Source organism: Ictidomys tridecemlineatus, chromosome 11 (genome assembly GCF_052094955.1).
Source record: "Ictidomys tridecemlineatus isolate mIctTri1 chromosome 11, mIctTri1.hap1, whole genome shotgun sequence".
Classification (NCBI taxonomy): Eukaryota; Metazoa; Chordata; class Mammalia; order Rodentia; family Sciuridae; genus Ictidomys; species Ictidomys tridecemlineatus.
This window is the reverse complement of record NC_135487.1, coordinates 100,687,559-100,712,684: the sequence shown is the minus strand read 5'-3', so window position 1 is coordinate 100,712,684 and position 25,126 is coordinate 100,687,559. Positions and strand designations below refer to the sequence as shown.

Sequence of the window (25,126 nt, the reverse complement as noted above, 5' to 3'; positions counted from 1 at the left end):
AATGTCTTTAGTTGGTAATCTGACCAGTTTAGAGAACAATTATGATGTTCTGGGATGATGCTAGATTTAAAGAAGCCTTTTGGAACCCTTATCATCTGCTGACTCATATTGAGCCTACTATCCCAAAGCTCAAAGTGTTTTTTTTTTTTTTTTTTGTACTTTTGGCCAAAACTGAAAGCGGGGACATAAACGGGGGGTGGGATGTAAGGATTTGAAAGTTGAATATTCTACATTCTAGATTAATCGCCTACCAAGCGTTAGTTAACTTATTGTATGAAAGTAAGTCACACCATTTCTATATTTGACATTCTCCATAATGAAAGATGAAATTCTTTTACTTCACAAATATATACCAATTGTCTAAAATTTAGATGAGTGGATTCTGATCTGAAGTACACATTGGAATTAACTGGGGAACAATTTTGTCAAAAATCTTGTGTCTGCCCCACCCACATTTACAGAATAAGTATCACCAGGGGTGAGATCAAAGCATGCCTAAGCTGGGAAAATATCCCAGGTGATTCTAAGATATGTCTATGGTTATAAATTACTATGTTAGATTCACTTAAAAATAATTTTTCTAGTACTAACTTTGTGCTAGATATTATGCAGTCCTCAAGATTTTGATCAAACATACTGCTTTTTAAAAGCAAGCACAAAAACATAATTAAACATCACCAAGTAATTAAGGAGAGAATTTTATTGTCACTTACCTTTAAATACTTGAGTAGCCCAGCGTCCTTGGAGCTCTGCAATCGGCATAATGGCTCCTAAGGGTTGAATCAAGCCTATGATTGCAAGAGTTGGCTTTTCTAGGTTGGGGGGGAAGACTTTTTTATATAGGGATATCTTATTTTTGACCACTTTGATAGAATCTTCAAGAAAAGGAAAGGCAAAGCTATAGCCTGTTGCAAAGATAACAACATCAATGTCATCCTCTCTGGAGCCATCCTCAAATATGGCAGCTGTTTCTGTGAATTCCTTCACATTTCCTTTCACCTTCACCAAGCCAGAAATTATACGGTTAGGCAGATCATCATTTACTGTTGGATGCTGGCTCAGAGCTCTATGTGTGACAATAAAGATGAAGAGAATGAGAAATGAGAGTGACCAAGAGATGGAAAGAAAGGGAAAGAGAAATAAATCATGTAAGTAAATTTTTGCTTTGGTGGAGGTGGTTAAACAATATATCAATGGTTTCCCCTCAGTTTACCTGTGAAATTTGGAAAAGTCCCACTTTACACCAGTTTTACTTTATATCAGCTTTTCAGGACACAAGACTGAAAAGGCTGAACCCTGGAAGTCACTAAAAGGGGGCAATACCTTTCTTCCCCAAAGTGAAGGAACAAGAGTCTTATTTGAGGAGTGCATATGTGGTTTCTCAAGTTATAATAATGCTCTGTGGCATCTTAAGGCCATAGGCCAATAGTTTCTGTTCATATATCAATTAGTCTGACAGAACTTGGCTGTTAATATTGTTTCATTTCTAATTCCAAAGGCCCAAGAGGTAGACTTAGACGTTCATTTTCCAAACTGTGTAATAAATTACATATGTACAGCAATTTAGAGTTTAAATTACATTTCCACATATTAACTTATTTGACAGTCACACAAACTCTATGAAGCGGGTCGGATAGATGTCATTATCCAGGTTGTATAAATGAAGAAACTGAAGTCTAGAGAAATTAAATGACTTTACTGATGTTATGCAGCCTAGGATTTTAGAATTTCTATCAAAATAGTTTTCTATAAACTCTCTTGGAATACTTTGGACATGTTAAGTAGTGTTTTCTAGAGACAGCATGGAATAAGGGTATCAAAATAAATAAATCAGGTTTCCAGTATCTTGGGTCTTTAGAAAAAAAGTCTTGATTCAGTTTTTTTTTAAGAATCTTTATTTTTTAGTTGTAGATGTTCAGTACCTTTATTTATTTATCTTTATGGGGTGCTGAGGCTCAAACCCAGTGCCCCACATATGCTAGGCGAGTGCTCTACCACTGAGCCACAGTCCCAGCCCCTTGATTCAGTTTTAAAACAGTCTTAATTCCTGAACTTAAGTCAGCAGGCTCTGAGAACCCTCATCCTATCATTTTCCTGGCCTAGCCTCAGGAATATTATACGTTTTACAGCTTTACCTGATTTGTTGAATTAAATTTGCTTTGATTCTAACCTTTAGGAAGATTCTGTTCTGCATTCCAACCTCACGATTCATCTTTCTCTCTAAACCTATTCTTTTTCACTAGCAGTACCACCATCCACATAGTTACCTAAGCCACAAAACTGACTCACCTTTGCTCACCAAGCCTATGTTCTTTCTCTCTTAAAAAAGAAGAATTTCTAGAATAGTTTTGTTTACTGTCTCACCTGAACAATTACAGTTGTCTTTAAGGCTCCCTTCTCATCTCCCCTCTATACCATTTGCCTTGGAATAAGCAAGGCAAATAAACAAGATTTTAGAATCCTTTGATTTAGAAAAGAAAAAAAAATCTATAAAGAATATTATTCAGTCAGGTGCAGTGACACATGCCTGGTCATTCTAAAATAGATTATAGACTTATTATTAATATGTCACTCACTTGAATGGATTTGCTGTCTTCATTCCAAACTTTTTTTGTTGTTGTTTCCCTGCCTCAGGACTAAGGACCAAACTCAGAGCCTTGTGTGTTCTAGACAAGCACTGAGCTAAATCCCCAGCCCCTCATATTTTTTATTTAGCAGAGCATACAAAAGGTTTCATGCCTGATAGACCTAGAGATGTATTCAATTACTCTTTTAGCTTTGCCATATAAGTCTAGGAATACCAGACTGTGTGCAAGTCTCAGGGTATAATGTGCCTTTTGCTATTCTAAGCTATTACAATTAGAATGCTACATGCTGACCCTATTTGCCTATCTTTTATTATTCAGTAAAACCTCAATTAGTTTTGCAACTACAAAAGATATTCATGCTTAAATAATTGAATGAAAAATTATTAGGGAACACAGTGTCCCAGTATCATCCCACTAATTAATTTCAAGGGGAAAAATATCTTTATACAGGAGAAACATGGAAGATGCCACTTTTTTAAACACAATCAAATTTAGCATCATTAATATGGAATAAACTGACATCATGTGGGTCCTGATGGGATTCACTAAGAAGACAATATCACTTATGTAGTATATATGCTAAGATACAATGCAACTCAAAATTTAGAGATATTCTACAAAAACCATGCCTTGGAAAGAAGAAGGAGAAGGAAAAGAAAGGAGTAGGAGGAAGAAGATTTAGGGAGAGGAGAGGAGGAAGAAGAGGAGGAGAAGGAGGAGGAAGAGAATAAAAGTCCATATTAAAAAAAATGAATGGCCAAGCATGGTGGTGAATGCCTATAAGCCCAGTGACTCTGGAGGCTGAGGCAGGAGGATTACAAGTTGGAAGACAGCTTTAGCTACTTACTGAGACCTGTCTCAAAAAAATTTAAAGAATTGCAGATGTAGCTTAGTAGTAAAGCACTCCTAGTTTCAATACCTAGTATATAAAAAAAGGAAGAATAGAGACTTATTATTTCAAATTAAAAAAGACATGACAACTAAGTGAAATGGTGTGATTAACATTTTTTAGGATTCTGGATTTAGAAGAGAAAAAGAAAAGCTTCTTTATAAAGAAGATTATTGGGTTGATTGCAGTGATGCATGCCTATAATCCCAGCAACTTGGGAGGCTGAGTCAGGAGGATTTTAAATTTGGCCAGCCTCAGCAATTTAGCAAGGCCCCAAGCAACTTAGTGAGACCCTATCTCAGAATAAAAAATAAATAGGACTGGGGATATATCTCAGTGGTAAAGTGACTCTCGGGATTCAATCCCAGTACCAAAAGAAAAAAAAAAAGAATATTATTGGGACATTTGTGGAACTCTGAATATGCCAACATTTTAGAAAATGTATTTTATCAATGTTAAATTTCTGAAATGTGATAACTGTATTATGGTTTATAGAGGAATGCCCTTTTTTGGGGGGTATGTCTTAATGATTTTTACTTACTTTCAGAAAAAGATGTGTACTTAAATATGTATGTACACTACATATTGTTTGGATCTATCTTTCATGAGGGAAGAGAGAAAAAGCAAATATAGCAAACTGTTATGATAGGTGAATCTAGGTAAAATATAAGGATGTTCAATGTATTTATTATTGTGCTACTTTTCTGTAGATCTGAACATTTTCAAAAATAAAAAGTTGGACAGAAAAAAGTCATTTAAAGTCAGTATATAGAAATTCTTTCATAATGTACCTTTGGCTATATAAGAACTCATTCTTTAGACTCTCATTGCATTCTATTCATTTCTTTGTCATATTCTGTTGTCTGTCTTTTCATTTGTATATTTAAGGTAAGATCCATTTCTGAAGTCTTCCACTTGTTACTCATGTTGCCTTTGGGCAAATTACTTAGTTTCTCTAAGTTTCAATATTTTATATCTGTAAAATAGACATAAAACTGGCACTGACCCATAGGGCCATTTGTGAGGATTAAATGAGAAAATATATATGCTCATTGCTGTGCTTCTATTTAAAAAGTCTTTAAAAAAAGGCAATGTATGGGAGCTAGGGTGGTGGCTTAGTGGTAGAGCACTTGCCTAGCATGTGCAAGGTACTGGGTTTGATTCTCAGCATCACATATAAATAAATAAATAAAGGTCCATTGACAACTAAAAAATATTAAAAAAAAAAAGTCTGAGGCCAGCCTTAGAACTTGGAGAGGTCCCATTTGCAACTTAGCGAGATCCTGTCTCAAAATTTTTTTTAAAAAAGGGAAGGGTGTTATTTTTATTATTATGTCTTTTCTCTCTGTATTTTCATGCCCGATATAATGCCTTGCTTACAACAGGTACCCCGTATTTGTTGAATGACTAAATGAGGCATTGCCCTCTATTACATTTTTGTTATTGTTGGGCATCATATAAAAAGAACTGATACCTGGCAGAATAAGAAAATGGCTAATGTCAATGAGAGTGAGACCAGCAGATCTTGATCTTCTGTGGTTGATAGGTAAAAACCATTTTTTAAATGTTTCTTAATGTATGGGTAGAGGTAGCTTTATTAGCCTCTGTGAACAGTCCTTATTCTTATGCCTTGGCTGTTACCAACCCCATTCCCATCCTGAGAACATACCTGTGTTTAGGCTTCAGGCCAAACATTTCATGATCAAATCTTTGATTCATACGTTTTTCCAAAAATGTACTTGTTAATGCTTGACCGCATATCTTTGATATAAGATATTTAAATCGAGAAGAGTGTACCACGTCAACAGGATATCCATAGTCCCCTACACGATTCAGGATCCAAGCCCCTCTCCTGGTGCTGAGGAATACCTAAGGCATGGGAAATATTGTTCACTTTTGTCATTCTGTCTCACTATCTGAAAGCACTGTCACTTTCTTCAAGATTAAGTTCATACTTACTTAGTGTGGCATTTTAGTTCTGTACAATCTTTTAAAAATTTTCCTTCCCAAACACTGTCAAAGAATATGTCTTGTTGTGATCTACCACTACATTTCTGTTTAAAGCCAATGTGCCTGAAAAGTCCTCCTCTTATGAATTCTCTTCAGCCCGTTCATTTTTAAGGTCCAGATCAAGTCTGCATCCCCCATGAGAATACCACTGACCTTTCAGGCTGATAATTCTCTTTCCCTTCTCTGAACTTCACTAGCACCTATAGGACTCATTAAAAATCATACCCCATTTGATTCAAATGTATGATATGTCAAGATCATTGTATTGTCATGAGCAACTAATAAAAATAAATACATAAATAAATAAAAATCATGGAATAGGGGCTGGGGTTGTGGCTCAATGGTAGAGCACTTGCCTAGCATGTGTGAGGCACTGGGTTTAATTCTCTGCACCACATACAAATAAATAAAATAAAGGTCTATTGACAACTAAAAAATTAAGTCATGCAATAGACCGGGTGCAACGGAGCACACACCTTTAATCCCAGTGGCTCTGGAGGCTGAGGCAGGAGGATCATGAATTCAAAGCTAGCCTCAGCAATCTAGCAAGGTCCTAAGCAACTCAGTGAGACTCTATCTCTAAATAAAATATAATAAGGTCCTGAGCGTGCGGGGGTTACAGCTCAGCAGTAGAACACTTGCCTCGCATATGTGAGTCACTGGATTTGATTCTCAGCACCACATAAAAATAAATTAATAAAGTAAAAAGATATTGTGTCCATCTTTAAAAAATATATATATTTTTTAAAATAGGGGTGCTGAGGATGTGGCTCAGTGGCTAAGTGCCCCTGAGTTCAATCCCGAGTACCAAAAAAAAAAAAAAAAAAAAAATCATGTAATGATAAAACTGAAAACAACTGGATATCATTTAACCCAAAATATTTTTGTCTTTTTGTCTTTTTGTCATTGACATTGTTTGCATTATTAAGAACTATTATTTACCATTTATGTCATTTATATGATGTGAAACTTTCTGTGCTCTTCATTTGTCTCTCCAATTGTGTCCAATTGTGTTTTCTTCACAGTGGGAGGGTTAGCCTGCACATCTCTTAGTCTCCTCAGCACATCATTGTTACTTTCATTTAATGAGACTTGTGACCTGTAACTCTGGATACTAAGTTCTTTGTATTCTTTTTTCTTTTTTGAGGTGCTGAGGATCAAACTCAGGGCCAAATGTATGCTCAGCAAAGGCACTACCACTGAGCTACATCCTTAGCCCTCTTTAAAAAATTATTATTTTACTTTGGTATAATGTCTCTCTAAGTTGTTCAAGTTGGCCTCAAATTTACAAAACTCCTGCCTTGGCTTCCTGAGTAGCTGAAATTACAGGCATGAGACACTGACTAACGGGTTTTACAATGGTAACACAACAATCCCTTGAGGAAGCCACTGTTATCCTCATTTTATGGGTGAGGGACATCAAGAAGATGAAAAATTTGCCAGAGATCATATAGCTATTAAGAGACAAACTGAATTTTCAACCCACATCTGACTGACTCTAAATCCTATTAAGAAATGCTCTATTGATTATTGAATGGGGAAAAAAATAAAGATTGGTAATAGAACTACAGGAAATTTTTCAGTAATTCTTTGTTCTTTTCTGGCTAAAAATACATGTTCAGAATGGATTAAGGTTGATATTTAATTACCTGGCAGAGGTATCAGGACATTTTCAACTTTACACTTTCAACTTTACCCCCTGGAAGAAGTTTCTAGAGTGTTACTGTAGATTAGTATATTGTTTCATAGTCTTTGTCTAAGCTCTCAGTAAAAAGATGCCTGTCTACAAAGGGATAATTCTTTACTTCACACATGTATCCTCACAGAGAGTAATTTTAAGCACTACCAGATTTAAGTGCTTTTACATTTCACAGTTGAAAGAGCCTGCATGGTCTTGGGATTCAAATGATTTAGTTTAATGCTTATAGCCTTATTAAAGGGCTCCCCATTTATAAAATAGTTACAACAACACATATATCACAAGACTGCTGTGATAATTTTTATAAAACAAGTGTGGCATACAGTAAACACTGAATAAATGCTTAATGGCTGTCATACTTATGTCAACTTTTCCATCAATACTTTGTTTTAAGCAAACAATATATTTATAAATCTGGTTTATAAGGAAAACTGTTAAATCAGTATAATTGTGTATGAAATTAACCTGATGAGAAAGGGATGCTTTCACAAATCATTATACGACAGGGTTATACCAAAATTTTGTTATGCACTGAAATTTATAGACCCATTTAAAAATTTTGACTTTGCAAACAACTTCTCTTAAATATAAATACATTTTAATATGTAAAACTCAGCAATTAAATTTCTTCAGTTTGCATTAGTGCTGTGAGGATGTTGCCCCTGCTATACTATGTGTTTTCCCAGGGCTTTCTCACAAATATGGCTACCTTATCTCCACACTCTGGATATTTTGTTCCTGGGAAATTTTAATTCCATAGTGCAGGTTAGGTCCAGCTTCCTTAGAAATGACCACTTGATATGAAAGAAGACTTGCATGGATCCCCACTACCTACATTGTACATCATTCTACCACATGTGTTTTTTACTCTTTCTTGTTTATATAATTACTTCCTAATAAATGTTTGTGGAGTTAGTTCACAGAATAACATATGAGATCATTTATATATTGATAGATGAAAATAGTACTGAGAAATTATTGGAATCAAGTTGCTAGGTAAGGGTCATTTAACAAAATTATGTCATTAAACTTCTGTTTTAAAAAATAATTTGAAGCATATTTATAGAGAAGTATAGCATAATTAAAGTTACTGAAGAACAACCAAGCATTCACCTATTACTAATAAAGTTATGATTCAATGAAGACAAAAAATATAATAATAGCATGCCTTTTCCTAGAAGTTTATAGTGAAGACACTTTCTTCAAAGCTCAAAATCTATGATACAGAAACCAAAACAAACAAAACAAAAAACCAAGGAGATAGAAGTTGCTTTGAAGTGACTGCCATTCTGTGCTACCTAACTGCATGCAAAGGCTGACACAATCTGTTCACATATGCCGATATCTACATTGTTTTTGGAAAGATTAGGTTGCTTCTTTTTTTTCCCATTTGGGGGGCAAAAAGGAAATTCACCCACAAACTTTTAATGAAAAGTTTTCAATAACCACAGTGTGCTTTCCACATGTGTATATGAGAACATGGCATTTCTTCTGGCCAATGGACAATTCACACTGTCAATGTTGCATTCTCCCAACCTCTTCCAGCAAATATTTGGTCTTCATCAAAGCCAGGAGAGGATAACTGGAATCATGAGTGCAACCTGAAGCAGTGAAGTTATTCCTTAGTGTGAAGCCAGCTGAATAATGGAACTCTAACCATTATGGCATCTACCGTAATGCTAACTGAAGCAATAAAACCAAGCCCTATATTGCACTAATGGGCAATGTGCAGCCATCTATACTCTGTTTGGTCTGTCTCCCTGGTGAGACTGAAGATAGAATGAAGCAAAGTAAATCACTGATTCAAACCTGCTTGGCTGTGTGGCTAATCTCTACAGCCAGATCCCCTCCAGAATTCCCGATGCCAATTATAATGACTCTTTTCCCAGCAAATGCCTCTGGGTTTTTATAGTCTCTACTGTGGAAATACTGTCCTCTGAACTTCTCAATTCCTGCAAGAGAACAGAAAATAATTATTGGATGATAGTTTATATAATGGATATCATTTGTAAAATTCTTTTGTAGAATTTAAAGTTGAAGAACATATTCTCCACATGTTCTCCCTTTATTCAGCTACTCTTGTCTTTCTAAATACTTTTGCTTATTTATTTTTCTTCCAGAGCCTTGGAATAGTAACTTGTTATCCCTTTATCATAAGTAGTTTGTATTTTGGATTTGTAGACTCATAAATCCAAACTGCCTCAGAAAACTGCCATTCTCTTTTTGTCTTTCATTCCCTTAATTATATACTCCTGTTTTAATTAGAGTATATATGTTTTTGTATACTCTAGGATATACATAAAGTGCATTTTTTAAAAAAAGTTTAGGACCAAAATTGAAACTATTCAAGCTTTCATTTAAGCCTTAGAAATTCAACATTTGTTCATTTCCTCAATTACTGAAAAATTTTATATCTGAACCAATACTAAGTAAGTGTTCCACAGTCTTCCTTTTAATCCTTAGGAAAGCCAAAGTTGGGGGTAGGAAAGATGGTGGAATGAGATGGACATCAGTAACCTAGGTACATGTATGACAGCACATATGGTGTGACACTACATCATGTGCAACCGGAGAAATAAAGAGTTGGGCTGCAAAAGTTGTGCTATACAATGAATCAAAATGCATTCTGCTGTCATGTATACCTAATTAAAATTAATTAATTAATTAAAAAATAAAAAGGAAAACCAAAGTTATTGTAAAGCTAAATACAATCATGTGCCACTTGACAGATATACATACATTCTTAAAATTTTACTGTAAGTTGGTTTCATCATTGTGAAAAATCACAGAAGTTCCTATATAAGCCTATATTGTATGGGCCAGCCACTCAATATGGCCTCTTGATGCAATCAAGGTCCACAATAATCATGAGAAATGTGAAGTTATTGCTGGTGTAACATGGCGGTCAGTTTTACAGTAAACTTTTCTATAAGTAGAAGGAGTATACACTAAAACAAATATATAGCACAGTAAATACATAAACCAGTAACATAGTTGTTTCTTATTAAGTATTAGGTACCACATACGTAATTGTATGGGCTATAATTTTATACAACTGACAGTAAACAAGGTTTTGTACATCAGTATCACCGTGATGTACAAAATTTTCAGCAATAGAAAATTTTCAGTCCCCTTATAATCTTATGGGAGCGCCATTCTATATGTACTCCAGCCTTGACTGAAAGTACAATTGATTAATTGGTGGCATGATTGTTTACAGACCTCTAAACTCTAAAATCACCAACTCTAGTTCCCAAATAGCAATAATACAAGTTATTCCATCTTCAAGGGAACATGCATAATTAGGCTCTTATTTCACCCCAAGGTAAAAATCACTCAGACCACAACCCTTCTATTTCTCAGGGTCATAGGCATGGCTCAAATGTCAATCTCTTTCCTGGAAGGTCACTAACCTGAAAAACTTTCCAGAGGTAAGTGAGCATTAGTGTGATGGCCAGTGCAAACCATGACTCCATCAAAGACATTAGCCTCCTTTTTTCCTTCACACTCAGTGACCACCTCCCATTGTCCTGAAGTAGAGAAATCAGGCCGCTTCTTCACACTGCACACAGTAGTCTGAAAGAAAAATGACATACACAGAGCCTGTACAGTGGGTATCTTCCCTGACATGACCTTTCCTGCAAAATGTTACACAAAGGGCTGATACCACAGGCACCATCACATCATTAGGGTCCTTGCAAGAATATTTGATTTTCATCCTCCATAAAGAACAGTTTTGTTTGGGGCTGTGGTCTGAGTGAGAAAACTATAAGGCAGACAAAGTAAAACAGAATTGACAGACCAGTGTATTCTCCTCTGCTTCTAGTAAAGTAGAAATTGCTAGGACAGTAAGTCTCTACCTTAAGGCATTGTAGCACCTGAATAAAGCTTGGATTTCTCCTGTACTTCTGTGGCACTCTGCACTAAACACCTATTTCTCCACTAACCCCAGACATCCTTAAACTCTCTGATGTCTTCTTATTCCCAAGTCCTGTTCTCTTTGGCTAGGCTTAAACATGTGACTATGAGGCTACCTTTCCTGTTAGAGCAGGAACATATGTCAGTGGCTCTTATTTTTTATAAAAGAATTTCTGTTTTCCTTCTACATATGCCCATTTTACAAGTAACTATAAAGAAATAGGTTGTGACATAGGGTAGTCAGTGGCATAATTTTTAGCTTTTCAAAAATAAAAATAAACAATAAATATGGGTTACTCTGCCCAGCCAAAGGAAACATCAAGAATGGATTCCAATGTGCTTCTAGGGTCTTGGCTATAATGTCTTTGTTGACTAATAGAGACACTGTCTTTGCTTTAACCATCCTGTACTATTTATATTTCCTGTCATGTGTTTTTACACAAGCTGGTTCTTCTACTTGGATCACCCTTTTATTCCTTCTTCATTTGGAGGACTCCTTCCTGCTGAAGCCTCAGCTTAGACATTATTTTCTCCAAAAATCTTTCCTCTACCCTGATGAGTTAAACATCCCTCTTCTGAGCTGCAAATGTATAGATCTCTATAGCATTTCACTTAGTTTATTACTTATATGTATAATAATAATTTTCTTCATTTTCCTGTGTCCTTATCTTAGACTGTTAAGTTACGTATGGTTTTTTGTCTTTGCATCATCACTGCTTAGTACAGTAACAAGCTTGTTCAAAAAGTGTCTCTTAAACAAGTGAAGAGATGCACCACTGGGCTATAAATAACTTTGGAAATTGTCACCAGATGTTGCCACTTTATTATTGTTGCTAAACATAACAAGATGGAAGGTTTGGACTTTATGCCAGGTGATTTAATATGGCCATGATTATAAATTATGGGAAAATCATGGCAGACTTTAGAAATGGAAGGAACTAAAAGTTATACAGTACAATCATCTTCTTTTGCAGAAAATAAAATTAGGGTAAAATTCATGTTGAGAAACTTACTTGTCTTAGGTCACTAATTAGTGGTATGAACAAGGGCCAGAATTCAGGGTTTCCCAATACAATGTTCTATATTCTCCACCTGATTCAACTTCTTTGCTTTTTCAATAACTTCCCAGTCACTAAGTACTTTGTGATGATCATATAAAAAATATATTCAAAAGTGCTTCAGAAAGTATAAAAGAATTAAGAAATAGTGGACAAGTTTGGGGAACAGAAGGATTTAAAGTTCCCATACTTATTTATTCCTTTCATCTCCTTGATTATAAGCAGGGAATGTGAAATGAAGGCAATGAAAATACTTGAGCAGGTATCTTTCTGTATCTGCAGCCAAAATATATAAGAGAGAGCTTTCCATGGGTATTTTAGAGAAAATTAACAAAGAGTTAAGTTTTTGTACTTGAGTATATTTACATTTACATACTGATTAATGAAGCCACATTATTCATTTACTGATGAATAACTTCAAACACAAGACACCCACAAAACTTCCTACCTTGAACTGGATATACTTTAAAAGGTTGAAGTCTTTGGCATACATCCTGAAATATTCTAGGATCTGAGAATTGTGCATGAAGTTAGGATAATGATCCGGGATGGGGTAGTCACTGAAGCACATCATCTCCTTAGAAGTATTGATGATCACTGATTTGTAAATACTGGCTCTTCCTTCTTCAGGATTTTCCTGCAGTAAATAAGAAGCATTTATGGCAACTTGAGAATTAATTTCATGATTTACAAATACCCAATCAACAGTTGAAAAAATTTCCTGAAATAAATGTCAGTTCAAACAAATTACACACATACACGACCTCCACTCATCTCCCAGTACTTGTGCCCCTGTGTAGTTCCTTCTCCTTGAATCTCAGTTTATGACTTGTTTTTGACCAACAGTTGAAATGGCACTGAATGACTTTCAACACTAACTCATAAGTAGCCTTGCAGCTTCCATCTGAGTCTCTTAGAAGGCTCACTGTAGTGGAAGCCATCAGCCATATAAGAAGTTAGTTTTCATTTGTGATCCAAATACCTGACAAGGAGAAAGAATTATTATGGCCCATGGATTCAGAGGTTTTGGCTCCATTGCTTTTGGCTTTAGGCAGAACATCATGATGGAAGGGCATGGCAGAGGAAAGCTTCTCAGCTATGGCAGCCAGAAATCAGGGGTAAGGGAAGAGTCCCAGAACAAGATATAGTCCCAAAGGGCAACTCTCCTGTCCCCCATGATCTGCTTCTGCCAACCATGTTCAACCTGCATACACTATCCACCACTGCCTAGTAGTCCATTCAGGCGCCAATGAATTAATCCATTGATGAGGTCAGGGCCCTCATGAACCAATCACTTTCCAAAAGACCCACCTTTAGACAATGCTGCATTGGATAACAAGACTTGAACACATGAGTGTGTGCGTGTGTGTGTGCGTGTGTGTGTGTGTGTGTGTGTGTGTGTGTGTGTGTGTATGACAGCGGAATGTATTACAATTCTTATTAAACATATAGAGTATAATTTTTTATATCTCTGGTTGTATATAATTGGTGTGAATAATATATTCACACCAATTTGTGTCTTCATACCTGTACTTTGGGTAATAATGATCGTCACATTCCAAAATCATTAATAACCCCATTCCTCCTCTCTTCCCCTCCAACCCCTCTGCCCTATATAGAGTTCATGATTCCTCCCATGCTCCCACTCTATCCAACTATGAATCAGCCTCCTTATATCAAAAAAAAAAAACTTTTTTTGACATTTGGTTTTTGGGGATTGGCTAACTTCACTTAGCATTATCTTCTCTAACTTTATCCATTTACCTGAAAAAGCCATGATTTTATTCTCTTTTATTGCTGAATAATATTCTATTGTGTATATATGCCACATTTTTTTTTATCCGTTCATCTATTGAAGGGCATCTAGGTTGTTTCCACAGTTTAGCTATTGTAAATTGTGCTGCTATAAACATTGATGTGGCTGTGTCCCTGCAGTATGCTGTTTTAAAGTCCTTTGAGTATAGACCAAGGAGAGAGACAGCTGGGTCAAATGATGGTTCTATTCCCAATTTTCCAAGAAATCTCCATACTGTTTTCCATATTGGCTGCACCAATTTGTAGTCCCACCAGCAGTGTATGAGTGTACCTTTTCCCCACATCCTCGCCAACACTTATTGTCGTTTGTCTTCATAATAGCTGTCATTCTGACTGGAGTGAGATGAAATCTTATTGTGGTTTTGATTTGCATTTCTCTAATTGCTAGTGATGATGAACATTTTTTCATAGATTTGTTGATTGATTGTACATTTATTGATTGGGTTATTTGTGGGTTTTTTGTTTTGTTTTGTTTGTTTGTTTTTGGTGTTTAGCTTTTTGTATGAACCCTAGAGATTAGTACTCTATCTGATGTGTGAGGGGTAAAGATTTCTCCCAAGATGTAGACTCTCTAGTCACCTCACAGATTATTGGATAAGCAGAATTAATATTATCAAAATGACCCTAATTCCAAAAGCACTATACAGATTTAATGCAATTCTGATCAAAAATCCCAATGACATTCCTCAGACAAATAGAAAAAGCAATCATGAAATTCATCTGGAAAAACAAGAGACCTAGAATAGTTAAAGCAATTTTTAGCAGGAAGAGTGAAGCAGGTGGCATCACTGTACCAGACCTTAAACTATATTACAGAGCAATAGTAACAAAAACCGCATGGTTTTGGCACCAAACCAGACTAGTAGACCAATGGTATAGAATAGAGGACACGGAGACTAACCCACAAAACTACAATTATCTTATATTAGACAAAGGTGCCAAGAACATACATTGGAGAAAAATAGCCTCTTCAACAAATGGTGCTGGGAAAACTGGAAATCCATATGCAACAAAATGAACTTAAACCCCTATCTCTCACCATACACAAAACTCAACTCAAAATCGATCAAGGACTTAGGAATACAACCAGAGACCTTGTGTCTAATCGAAGAAAAAGTAGGCCCTAATCTTCATCATGTGGGATTAGGCCCCAACTTCCTTAATAAGTCTCCTGTGATGCAAGAATTAAAATCAAGAATCAATATATGGGATGAACTCAAACACATGGGCTTTTTGAGGATATTCTGTATCTAAACTATAACAAAGTCCAACTACACTAAAACAATAATACTGTTAGGAAGCCCAACCTAGGCATGTTGAAGAAAATATCTAGGGTAAAGAAATATTCAACTAGAATTTCTAGCTATCCCATCTGAAATTCTAAACATGTGTAAATCCAGTCTTAGCTGTCATCAGATGGCAATCACATGAGATTTCAAGTGAGAACTTACCAGTTGAAAGGATAAGTCTCAAGAATTTTCATTTATATTGAGACATTGCTCTCAAGAAAATGTACTAAGTCTCTTTTTAGTATAAGTTGTTATTTACCCCATTTTTACTATTGGTAAGTAATAGTTATATAAATGAGTAAAAACTGGGTAAAGCAAAACATACTAGGGAGAGTATAAGTTAATACAATATTTTTTGAGTAATTTTGCAATGTATAGAAAAATCCTTGAAATTTACATAGCCTTTTAAAGAAATATTCAGACTTGTAAACAAAGACTTTTGTTGAAGGATGTTAGTGTCAGCATTATTCATAAAATTAAAAGAAGCAAATTAAATGCTTAAGAAAAAAATAACTGAAATTTGTGATCCACTGCTCTAGATCCTTGCTATGCAAACTACCATCTGTGGACCAGCACAAAGGGGATTGATCACTAGGGAGATTGTTAGAAATGCATTATTTTAGGCCCTGCTCTAGATTTACTGAATCAGAACTGACATATTATCAAAATCCTCAATTGATTCAGATGCACATAAAAACAGAGGAGCACTGCTTTAGATGACATTAATCCCTAATTCAGTGTCTTCCTACAACAAACTCTTTGCTTCCTCAAAAATTTCCAATTAATTATTTCATGGGTTGATGTGGTAATCCAATAAAATAATGCAATATGATTATAGAAAATCACCTTCACCAATTCAGACACTCTTCTTTTTTATTACAGCAATGAATAAATAAGAGGAGAGTGGGTATTATGAAATATTAAATGTCCACAAAACAGAGCATTGTATTTGTCCACATTCAGGTTTATTTTCCTCCCAATTCTTATTAAAGAATTATTTAGTCTAGGGATTTGAAATTGATCATACTCATTTGTCTGTCCCATAATCATGTCTTTTTGACTGCTTTTTTCATGAGTCTCCTTTCGAGACTTATCAATCTTACCTATTTCAACAAAGTATACATTCTAAAGTGTGGTTGTGACTATATCTCTCCCCTAATTAACATTTTAGCTGTTCACATTTCCTATAAAGTTCCTATTTCTTGCTTAGAACTCAAAAGCCTTTATAATGTCTAGTAGACTTTATCTCCCCTATTGAATTATAATTCCTTTAAATTGTAGTCATTTTTTTCTAGAGTATCTAGAATTATAAATAGCCCTTATTAATGTTTAATAAATCTATGTCAAATTGAATTGCAAAAGGTATCTATAGAAAAAGCAATTTTCACTTAATACATAACAAATTATGAAATAGATAAAAATTTCATTCAAAACAATGTGAATGAGACATATTTGTGTCATTTCTGAAATTTTCTAAGGAAAATTGTGGAATAATATAAAAGTCAAATTCAAAAAGATACCACTTTTATATTATTTAAATTATTATTTAATTAAGTTTTTATTAGTTAATAATAACTTAAAATATCCCCCAAATCCATGAGTGGTTTAGTTATGTTACAGTATCTCAATATGATGTACAATTTATCTTTGACACTATTCCACAGGTATTCTACTAAATACAAAGAACATCCTGTTACTCCACTGCTTATTGGCTTCTAATTCCTTCTAGAAACCAACATATTTATTTTAAAATTTAGTACATTTCACAATCTAACCCAATATAACTTTTAGTTATCATTCATTGTTCCCCTTAACAAATCCTATATTCCTAAATCATTAAATTATTAGCTGAAATATTCTAGTAGGCTCTTTCTCACAACTTTAAACTTTTGTGCATATTACTACTTCTTGAAAAAATCCTATCATTTGAGTCATATCAAATGTTACTTTTGTGATGAAGACTTTCCTGTAGTTCCATTGATCCTCCAAGTCCCCAAACCTTTCAATTCATATTGCTACAAAAGTAACGTAAACATACTATATTATTTTGCATTTGTTTCCATGATTTTAAGGGACCTGAGAATAGTATATATGTCTTATTATTTTTTATATTTCTATCATCAACACAGTACCTGATATATATAGTGAATGATTAATGTATGCTTAGGAATGAATTCGTTATGTAATTATGAGAATGAATTTGTAGACACCAAACTATGATGTCATTTCTTCCTAACTTGATATATAGATGCAGTGCAAGTACATTTTAGACATCAACAAACTGATTCTAATGTTTGTGTGGGAAGACAGAAGGCTAAAAATAGCCAAATTTGTCCTTAAATGTAGGCTGTGCATAGTAATCCTTCTTCAAAGAATATAGTGTAGCAAAGCAAGAGAGATAAAAGGGGTAAAGTTTACTCTGGAAAAATCTGACAAACTCCACTTTAAGGAACATACCACCATTAACAAAATAATTATAATGCTTACTAACAAAATGTATCTTTGATATGATATAAAGAGAATGGTACTTTCCATTTTCAGTATTACTTTCAAAAATCTATAACCTCAGTAACCATGAGAAAACAGCAGAAAAATCTCAATTGAAACATAATCTAAATATATGTTTTTATACATTTACTCAAACCTATAGAATGTGCAAAACCAATAGTGAACCTCATGTAGACCATGAGCTGTGAATGATGGATAATCTGTCATTGATTGTAATAAATGTAGCACACTATAGGAAGAGGATGATAATGAGGAAAACTGTACACCTATAAAGGTAGAAGCTCAATTTGTATAAACTTAAAACTGCTCTCAAAATAAAGTCTATTAAAGAATTTTTTTTAAAGTGGGGGGAAAGAGGGTATATAATGGAGTAAGTTGGAAATGAATGGATTAAAGGAGTAGAAGGACAAAACAAGGAGAAAATGACTCCCTTTTGGTGGGAGGAATGATGACTTCTGTTTCCTTGTCATAGTCTACAAATCCCATGGACAAGAGCACTGTTCGAACTGTAGTTCTCAGTTCTGTTGTCTGTATATTGAAATCAGAGAGAGAACTTTTCAAAAAGTGCCAGAGCAAGGGTTTTGCTCCTAGAAATTCTTTTAAGTGCTCCCTGTGTAATGTGTATTCAAGTGTGAAGATTGCCAGTAAGTGGTAGTATGCTGGCTCTGGAGAGTTCACAGCATTAGTTTACTCCATCAACTTCAACAATCCTTTCTGCATATTTCTTAGCTAAACTGCAAAATGCCTGAGGGCAGTGGGAGGAAGCTATTTCTCTGTTTCTCTGCTTCCTCTAGAGAGAGTTTCAGGTCCAGAAATGTCTGTGTCATAAACTATTACTGATCTTATTTTAAGGATGCAATGTCATCCTCATTTATGATCTGGGCAAGCTGGGGTAGAAGTTGTAAAGCCTTGCTCCTTCACATCAATTGTGTATTAGAAATACCTAGCAGAGAGCTTTATTGGGACTCCAGAGCAACACAATCAGAATCTAATGAATGGGCTGACATCATTTTTTGTTAATGTTACCCCAGTGCTTAATTCTTTAGTGTCCAGGGAAAGCTGATAGCTGTTCCTTTTTAAGTGTTTTTTTTTAATCCATTTATTGTCTTATTCTTTTTTTTTTTTGAGAAAGGAGGAGTTATGAAATTTCTAGTTTTTTTAAAAAAACATTTCATTTAAGGGTGTTTATTAATTAATTTTCTATTTTAAAGTAACAGATTAAACAGCAACATTTTTACATTATATTGCGTCCACATGGTATCTATTTGTCTATACTTTATAAATGTACTATATGATGTAGTTATCTGATCAGCAGCATAAATATTACTTAGGGCTTGTTAGAAATTCTAATCCATTAGAATCTTGGTATACCCTAAATTAATTCATCAGAATCTCCAGTAATTCATGTGTACATTGAATTTTGAAATGCACAGTCTAACATGCTTTAATTATTTTTAATAATGCAGTTTGACCAAAAAATAGCAAAGATTATTATATAGCATTGAGCACTTATTAAATCCTCAGCATTTTGTAAGAAATTTATTACTTTTTGTTTTGATGTGTATTTTTTAGTGGTAGGTGGAAACAATACCTTTATTTTATTTTTATGTGGTACTGAGGATTGAACCTAGTGCCTCACATGTGCCAGGCAAGCACTCTACAACTGATACACAGTCCCAGCACAAATTTATTACTTTTTAAAGCTATTATATTTATAAGTTAACATAAAATAAACTGATATATATCACATTAGCACCTACTTTCCACCATAAATCTTATTTAATGTTAATGAAGAGATCAAGAATTGATTGAAATTAATGTCTTGGGAACTTATATGATTATTATTAGAAAGTATTCAGCTATACAAGGAAGAGGCAATACCAGTTTGGGCAGGTGGAACATAAAAGGAAAAGAGAGAAGAAAATACAAATGGTAGTATCTGAGAAAATACTTGTTTGGCAGATAGAAAAAAGAAAGAGGAATCATGATAGGTAAGTACAAATGGTACTGAAAAGAAAATTAAAATATACTGAATCCCAGAAACCTGTCAAAGAAAGGAGAAAATGAAAGCCCTGAATTCCCAATGTTCTTACTGGACATCTGGCAGTGCAGGTGGAATTCCAAAGTGCTTAAGCCAGTTCCACATATGAAACCGCTAACAAATTATAAAAAAAGGGGTTTTTTTGTTTTTTTTTTTTTGGTTTTTTTTGGTGTGTGGGGGGGGATGTAGAGAAACAACTAGACTCCAAAAAATTAGCAAGGGAGTGATAGAGAGGCATGTCTATCAAGGGAGTGATAGACAGGCATGTCTCAGAAAAAATTCTCAAGGTAACCACCAACAGCATGTAAAATATGTTCAGTCCAACATTAAAGGATGTTTATAATACCCTGGTCTCCATAGCTTTGTAACTGTGGAAAATGTGAGAAGGAGGGTCTCAGCTCCATAAAGATTCTTAGCAGCCACTCAGGACAGTTTCCTTCTCAGGAATCTATACATTAAACATAAATATATTGGGAAGCTAATATGTGCCAGGCATCATTTTTGGTCTAGAATATAATGGTGAACCATATAGGTATGTCTGTGTTAAAAGAAGTTAGAGCATTACGATGAAATAGTTTATTCTTTTCAAGGAAGCAGTTTGTAAGGTGTTGAAATTTTGCCCAGAGGATAATTTTTTAAAAATCCTCATGCTGTATTTTTAGCAGGTAATAACTTTAAATCACTTTATAGATAAAAACAAGAAATATGATAGTCAGACAGGATAATGGCTACCCTGCCAACATCATCCCTGCCTCAACTGATTTCATTCTTGTTCAATAATTGCCAAACCTGGCTAGGATGCCTATGGAGACTCAAAATGTCAGGGTTCCCACTCTAGGCCTGAATAATAACTGACATGTAGCACTGTGCAGAGCTGGCACTTTTATAAGTGATTGACTCAATTATTTATTCACTTATTCCCCAGTATAACTGTAGAAAGTGGGTATTTCTATTATCCCTTCTTAAAGATTAAAGATTAAAAAATAGTGGGCACAGAGAGCTTTGATGATTTGCCCAAGGCCATACTTCCTGTAAATGAGACAGTCTTTGAATGTAAAACAGTGCTCTTAACTCTACACTAGGGTGTGACAGGATTCCAGGAGTAGAATTTTCTGTTACTAAAAATGAATTAACAGGTTTTTCAGCCCATGTCTGACTGATTCTGATAAAGGCGTAGGGATTTGCTAAGAGGGTCCATTTTGGACCTGAATAAGAGTATTGTTAAATATAATTATTCCCAAAATGGAGCCAAGATATAATAATTATGTTCAACAAAGAAATATAATGAGGCCACTTTTTTTTAACTTTTTTTTTTTTGGTAGTTGTAGATGGACAGAATTCACTCGTTCAGAAAATGAGTTTAAAAGCAATACGAATTAGAGATCAATGAAGGTGATTGATATTTTGGCACTTAAGCATATTATTTAAACAGTAATATTTTAAATGGTTACTAACAAGTTGCAGCATTAGATGCATATTAAAACAATTTAACTTTAAAGCTGTATATAAGCAAGAACAAGAAAAATCCAGTTGTAGGTGTCCTCTGCACTTTGCCCTCTTCTGGAAAACAAAGGACTTTGAACTTCTCAATGCAAGAAGCAAACAATACTATCAGATTATATATTTTATTCAAGGACTAGAATTGTCAGAAATACCTTGGTTTTTTAATAGGAAAAATAAGGTTAATGATTGAAGGGGAGAGGCTCCTAGAAGGAGTTGTTACCAGGTAATTCTAGCTCATTTACCTTTAGACATATCAGAAGCAACAACTCTCCATTTTCTAATCCTTATGTGCTTTCTAATGTGTGTGGTTTTGTTACTCATTCTTCCTTCCCCACAAGACTGTTTCCCTCTTCTGAAAAACAGCAAAACTAACGAAATAAAAATGTTCTTTGTGGATTTCATAGACATTAGAAAAGGAAACAGAGTCATGTGTGATGAATTTTGCAGCCAACAGAGGGAAGAGAAACCTTCATAAAAGGTCGGTTGGGAGGATGTTAAGTCAACAGGCAGAATCAGGTTGGTCACTATTGAGCTCTCATATTACCTGACATGAGATAAAATATTGCATGCACCTAGTTGCAGGGAAGTACTCAAATATTAAGGGATAAGGAGACTTACCTGATACCTCCAGAGCCCTCCAATGTCATCAGTCCTTTCAAAGCAAACAGGTTCCAAGTCTTCATCCAGGCAACACTTGATAGAACAGAGCCCAGAGGCTCCAGCCCCAATCACACAGATTCTTTTCTTGGTCATGGTCTTCAGAGATCTCCACCTTGCTTGGGCAATGTCACTTATCCTAAAGAAAGAACAAGAGACAGAAAGCACAAATCTGTCAACAGTTCTTAAGAAAGACAGCTGCCATGACACACACACACACAAAATAAAAATGCTGTAACAAGAAGTGATTTGGGGGAAGCCAGATTTGGTTGCCCTCTTTAGAAGGAATCTCCTGCACAGGATGGGGCAGCCCTGTGTCTACAAGAACCAGAGCTGAGAAGCTCCTCAGTGTCATCTTACTCTCTTTCCAGAAGCAACTGATCCTTCAGCTGTGATCTGGAACTTACTCATTCTGCTGTTACGAAAGAAATATAAACTAGGAAAGTACAAACAGCAGCAATAGCCCATGGGCTGGTGCTGTTTGGCCCCACCTCCTTTCAGAAATACCTCCACCCACTCGTGGGCACCGATTCTCTCTCTCTTAATTGGAAGAAAACATGGTTTGAATCTGCTTTGGACAGGAAAAAAAATCATCTACAACTTCTGTATTTTTCAGCTGCTGTTGTTGGCAGTGCCTTTTTACTCCCTCTGGAGACAGAATAGTCTTCTAATCTCCTTTAGTTCCCTATTGGCTGCAACCACTTTTAACTTCCTGCTTTTCCCTTAAAGTAATAAACTCCTGCTACCGAAGTGAAACTATCAACAACTCCCAGTCAAGCTGGATACAAATGCCTAAGTGCAGAACACCTACATTTCAGGGGATCCATTCAAACAGGTGATTCTACCCCGTTCTCTGGGTCTTCCCCACCTCATATACTCTATCCTCAGATCTACACTACTGGGAAAAATTTACTTTAAAATCCCCATGCATGTTTTAAACTGATTTTAGCTGAACTATAGCAGGCTTCATTTTAACACTTTTAAATATTGTCAAAAATAGATCTTTGACTCAGACAATCATTTTACTCCACCAGGAAGATGCCTGTCCAGTATGTGGTCTGAATTATATTAAAATATAGTTAGCACAGAATGGGGAACACATGGTCTCCATATCACCTAATGGGAGAATGAAAGAAAAGAGGATCAAAGGTGGAGTCATAAGTTAGTATATATTTGTATGTGTATGTGTATATAAACACATACACACACACACACACACACATACACACACGCACCTCAAGTAATAAAAAGGAATGTTTTCACTTGGGGGAGGGGGTGCACCAGGGATTGAACCCATGGGTACTTAACCATTGAGCCATGTTATTTTTATTTTGAGACAGGGCCTAAGTTTCTTAGAGCCTCACTAAGTTGCTGAAGCTGGCTATGAACCTGTGATCTTCCTGCCTCAACATCCTGAGCCACTGGGATTATAGGTGAACACTACAGGACCAGGCAGAATGTTTTTACTTTTTATTTTTTTAATATTTATTTTTTTTTAGTTTTCAACGGACACAACATCTTTGTTTTGTATGTGGTGCTGAGGATGGAACCCGGGCTGCATGCATGCCGAGATGATACTGCTTGAGCCACATCCCCAGCCCCTGTTTTTACTTTTTGATGTGGTTCTGTCAAAACAATTATTCATCAAAATATTCCTTATCTTTCAATGGATACTTAAAGATGACTTAGTCAAATAGTTTTTATTTTAAAGACCTGCTATTGGGGCTGGGATTGTGGCTCAGCGGTGGAGCGTTCACCTAGTACGGGCAGGACCCGGGTTCGATCCTCAGCACCACATAAAAAAATAAAGGCATTGTGTTAAAAAAAATTTTTAAAAAAGACCTGCTATTTAATTTTGCTCTGGATTCTCTTCTCATTTTGCTCCTGCAATATTTCACTAAAACCTTTATTTACTAGTATCTGTACTGACAGATAATCAGCAAAAAGAATGCTTTTTGTCACCAAGTAACTTTCCTTCTGTCTAATGCTACTTTCTCCTAGAAGAGAAAGTAATGTTCTTTTTTTCAGTACCTAAATGTATCTCCTTTCAGGTTTCAGAATTAGTTTCCTATTCCATCCCTCCCAAGACCTATGGTAACAGAAGGGCCCCTTGGTAGTTGATGCTTAAGCACAGGACATCTCATATACAACCATGCAGTCTCTATTAAACCATGGTTTACTGGGTGTTGGAGAAGGCAGACTGGTGTTCTTTCAGTTAATGAATCACTGAACCACAAGGAGCTACATCTGAATCTGAGAGAGACAATTGTTAGTCAAGCAGACCTACAATTCAAGTTGAGTGCAGTAGCTGGATGGGTTTGGGTTTGGTGTTGTCTTCCTTGGAGTGGGAATGAGCATATCAAGAGAGGAATTAACATAGAATTATAGTGGCTAGATGAGTAGCAGAAACTATTAGATACTCATTAAAATGTTTTCCCCTCCTCTTACAATATCATATATTCCTTTGGAATGGGGCTGCCTAAAGGGGAACTATATTTTCCTGGTTCTCCTTGAAGCTATGTGTAAATTTATGATTAAGTTCTCATCAAGGAATATAAGAAGAGCAAATGAGAGCAACTACTACCTAAACATTTTTAAAAAAATGGCTTGATCTAGTCCTGCACTCCTTCTCCTTTTTTTGTAGTTTGGAATGTTAATAACCAGGTAGACTTCTGGAAGACAGGAATTGAAGTTGTTAGGTTTGGAATAGTCAGGGACCTCCATCCATGGAAAACAAGATGCTCTAGGACTAAGGGATAAACACTTTAGTGAAATAAGACAATCCAGACAACTCTCAGTCTTATGGGGTTAACAGTGTTCTAAAAAATTAGTAGTTAAAATTACACCAGTCTTGAAGACTGTGGGAGTGAATAACATACCAGGAGACAGGCCTCCTGAGACTATGTGGTCAGCATATAGGGCATCTCAGGCCAGACAAACTAGGTCTGCACTATTCTGAAAATATTAATAGCAGACAAAAAACATGAAAAAATGTTCAACATCTCTAGCAATTACAGAAATGCCAATTAAAACTACAATGAGTTCATCTCACTCCAATCAGAATAGTAATTATCAAGAATATAAATAACAGTAAATGTTGGCGAGGATGTGGGGGAAAAGGTTCACTGACCCATTGCTGTTGGGACTGCAA

The 25,126-nt window shown here is 35.4% G+C and overlaps 2 protein-coding genes across 18 annotated transcripts in view; one reads left to right on the top strand and one right to left on the bottom strand.

Moving 5' to 3' along the window:
• Window positions 1-22,639, bottom strand: part of LOC101974266 (flavin-containing monooxygenase 5) — a 32,984-nt gene extending 10,345 nt beyond the window's left edge. The window contains exons 1-7 of one of the 2 annotated variants that reach the window (XM_021721284.3): window positions 22,483-22,639; window positions 21,937-22,114; window positions 12,611-12,799; window positions 10,600-10,762; window positions 8,996-9,138; window positions 5,147-5,346; window positions 714-1,066 (exon numbers count right to left, since the gene is read on the bottom strand). In XM_021721284.3, the coding sequence (XP_021576959.2) occupies window positions 714-1,066; window positions 5,147-5,346; window positions 8,996-9,138; window positions 10,600-10,762; window positions 12,611-12,799; window positions 21,937-22,071 (1,183 nt within the window). In that variant the 5' untranslated portion in view covers window positions 22,072-22,114; window positions 22,483-22,639. The other variant, XM_005342066.5, reaches the window with a different exon arrangement.
• Window positions 1-25,126, top strand: part of LOC144368219 (uncharacterized) — a 121,785-nt gene that overhangs the window by 16,960 nt on the left and 79,699 nt on the right. The gene's annotated exons all lie outside the window — the stretch shown is intronic.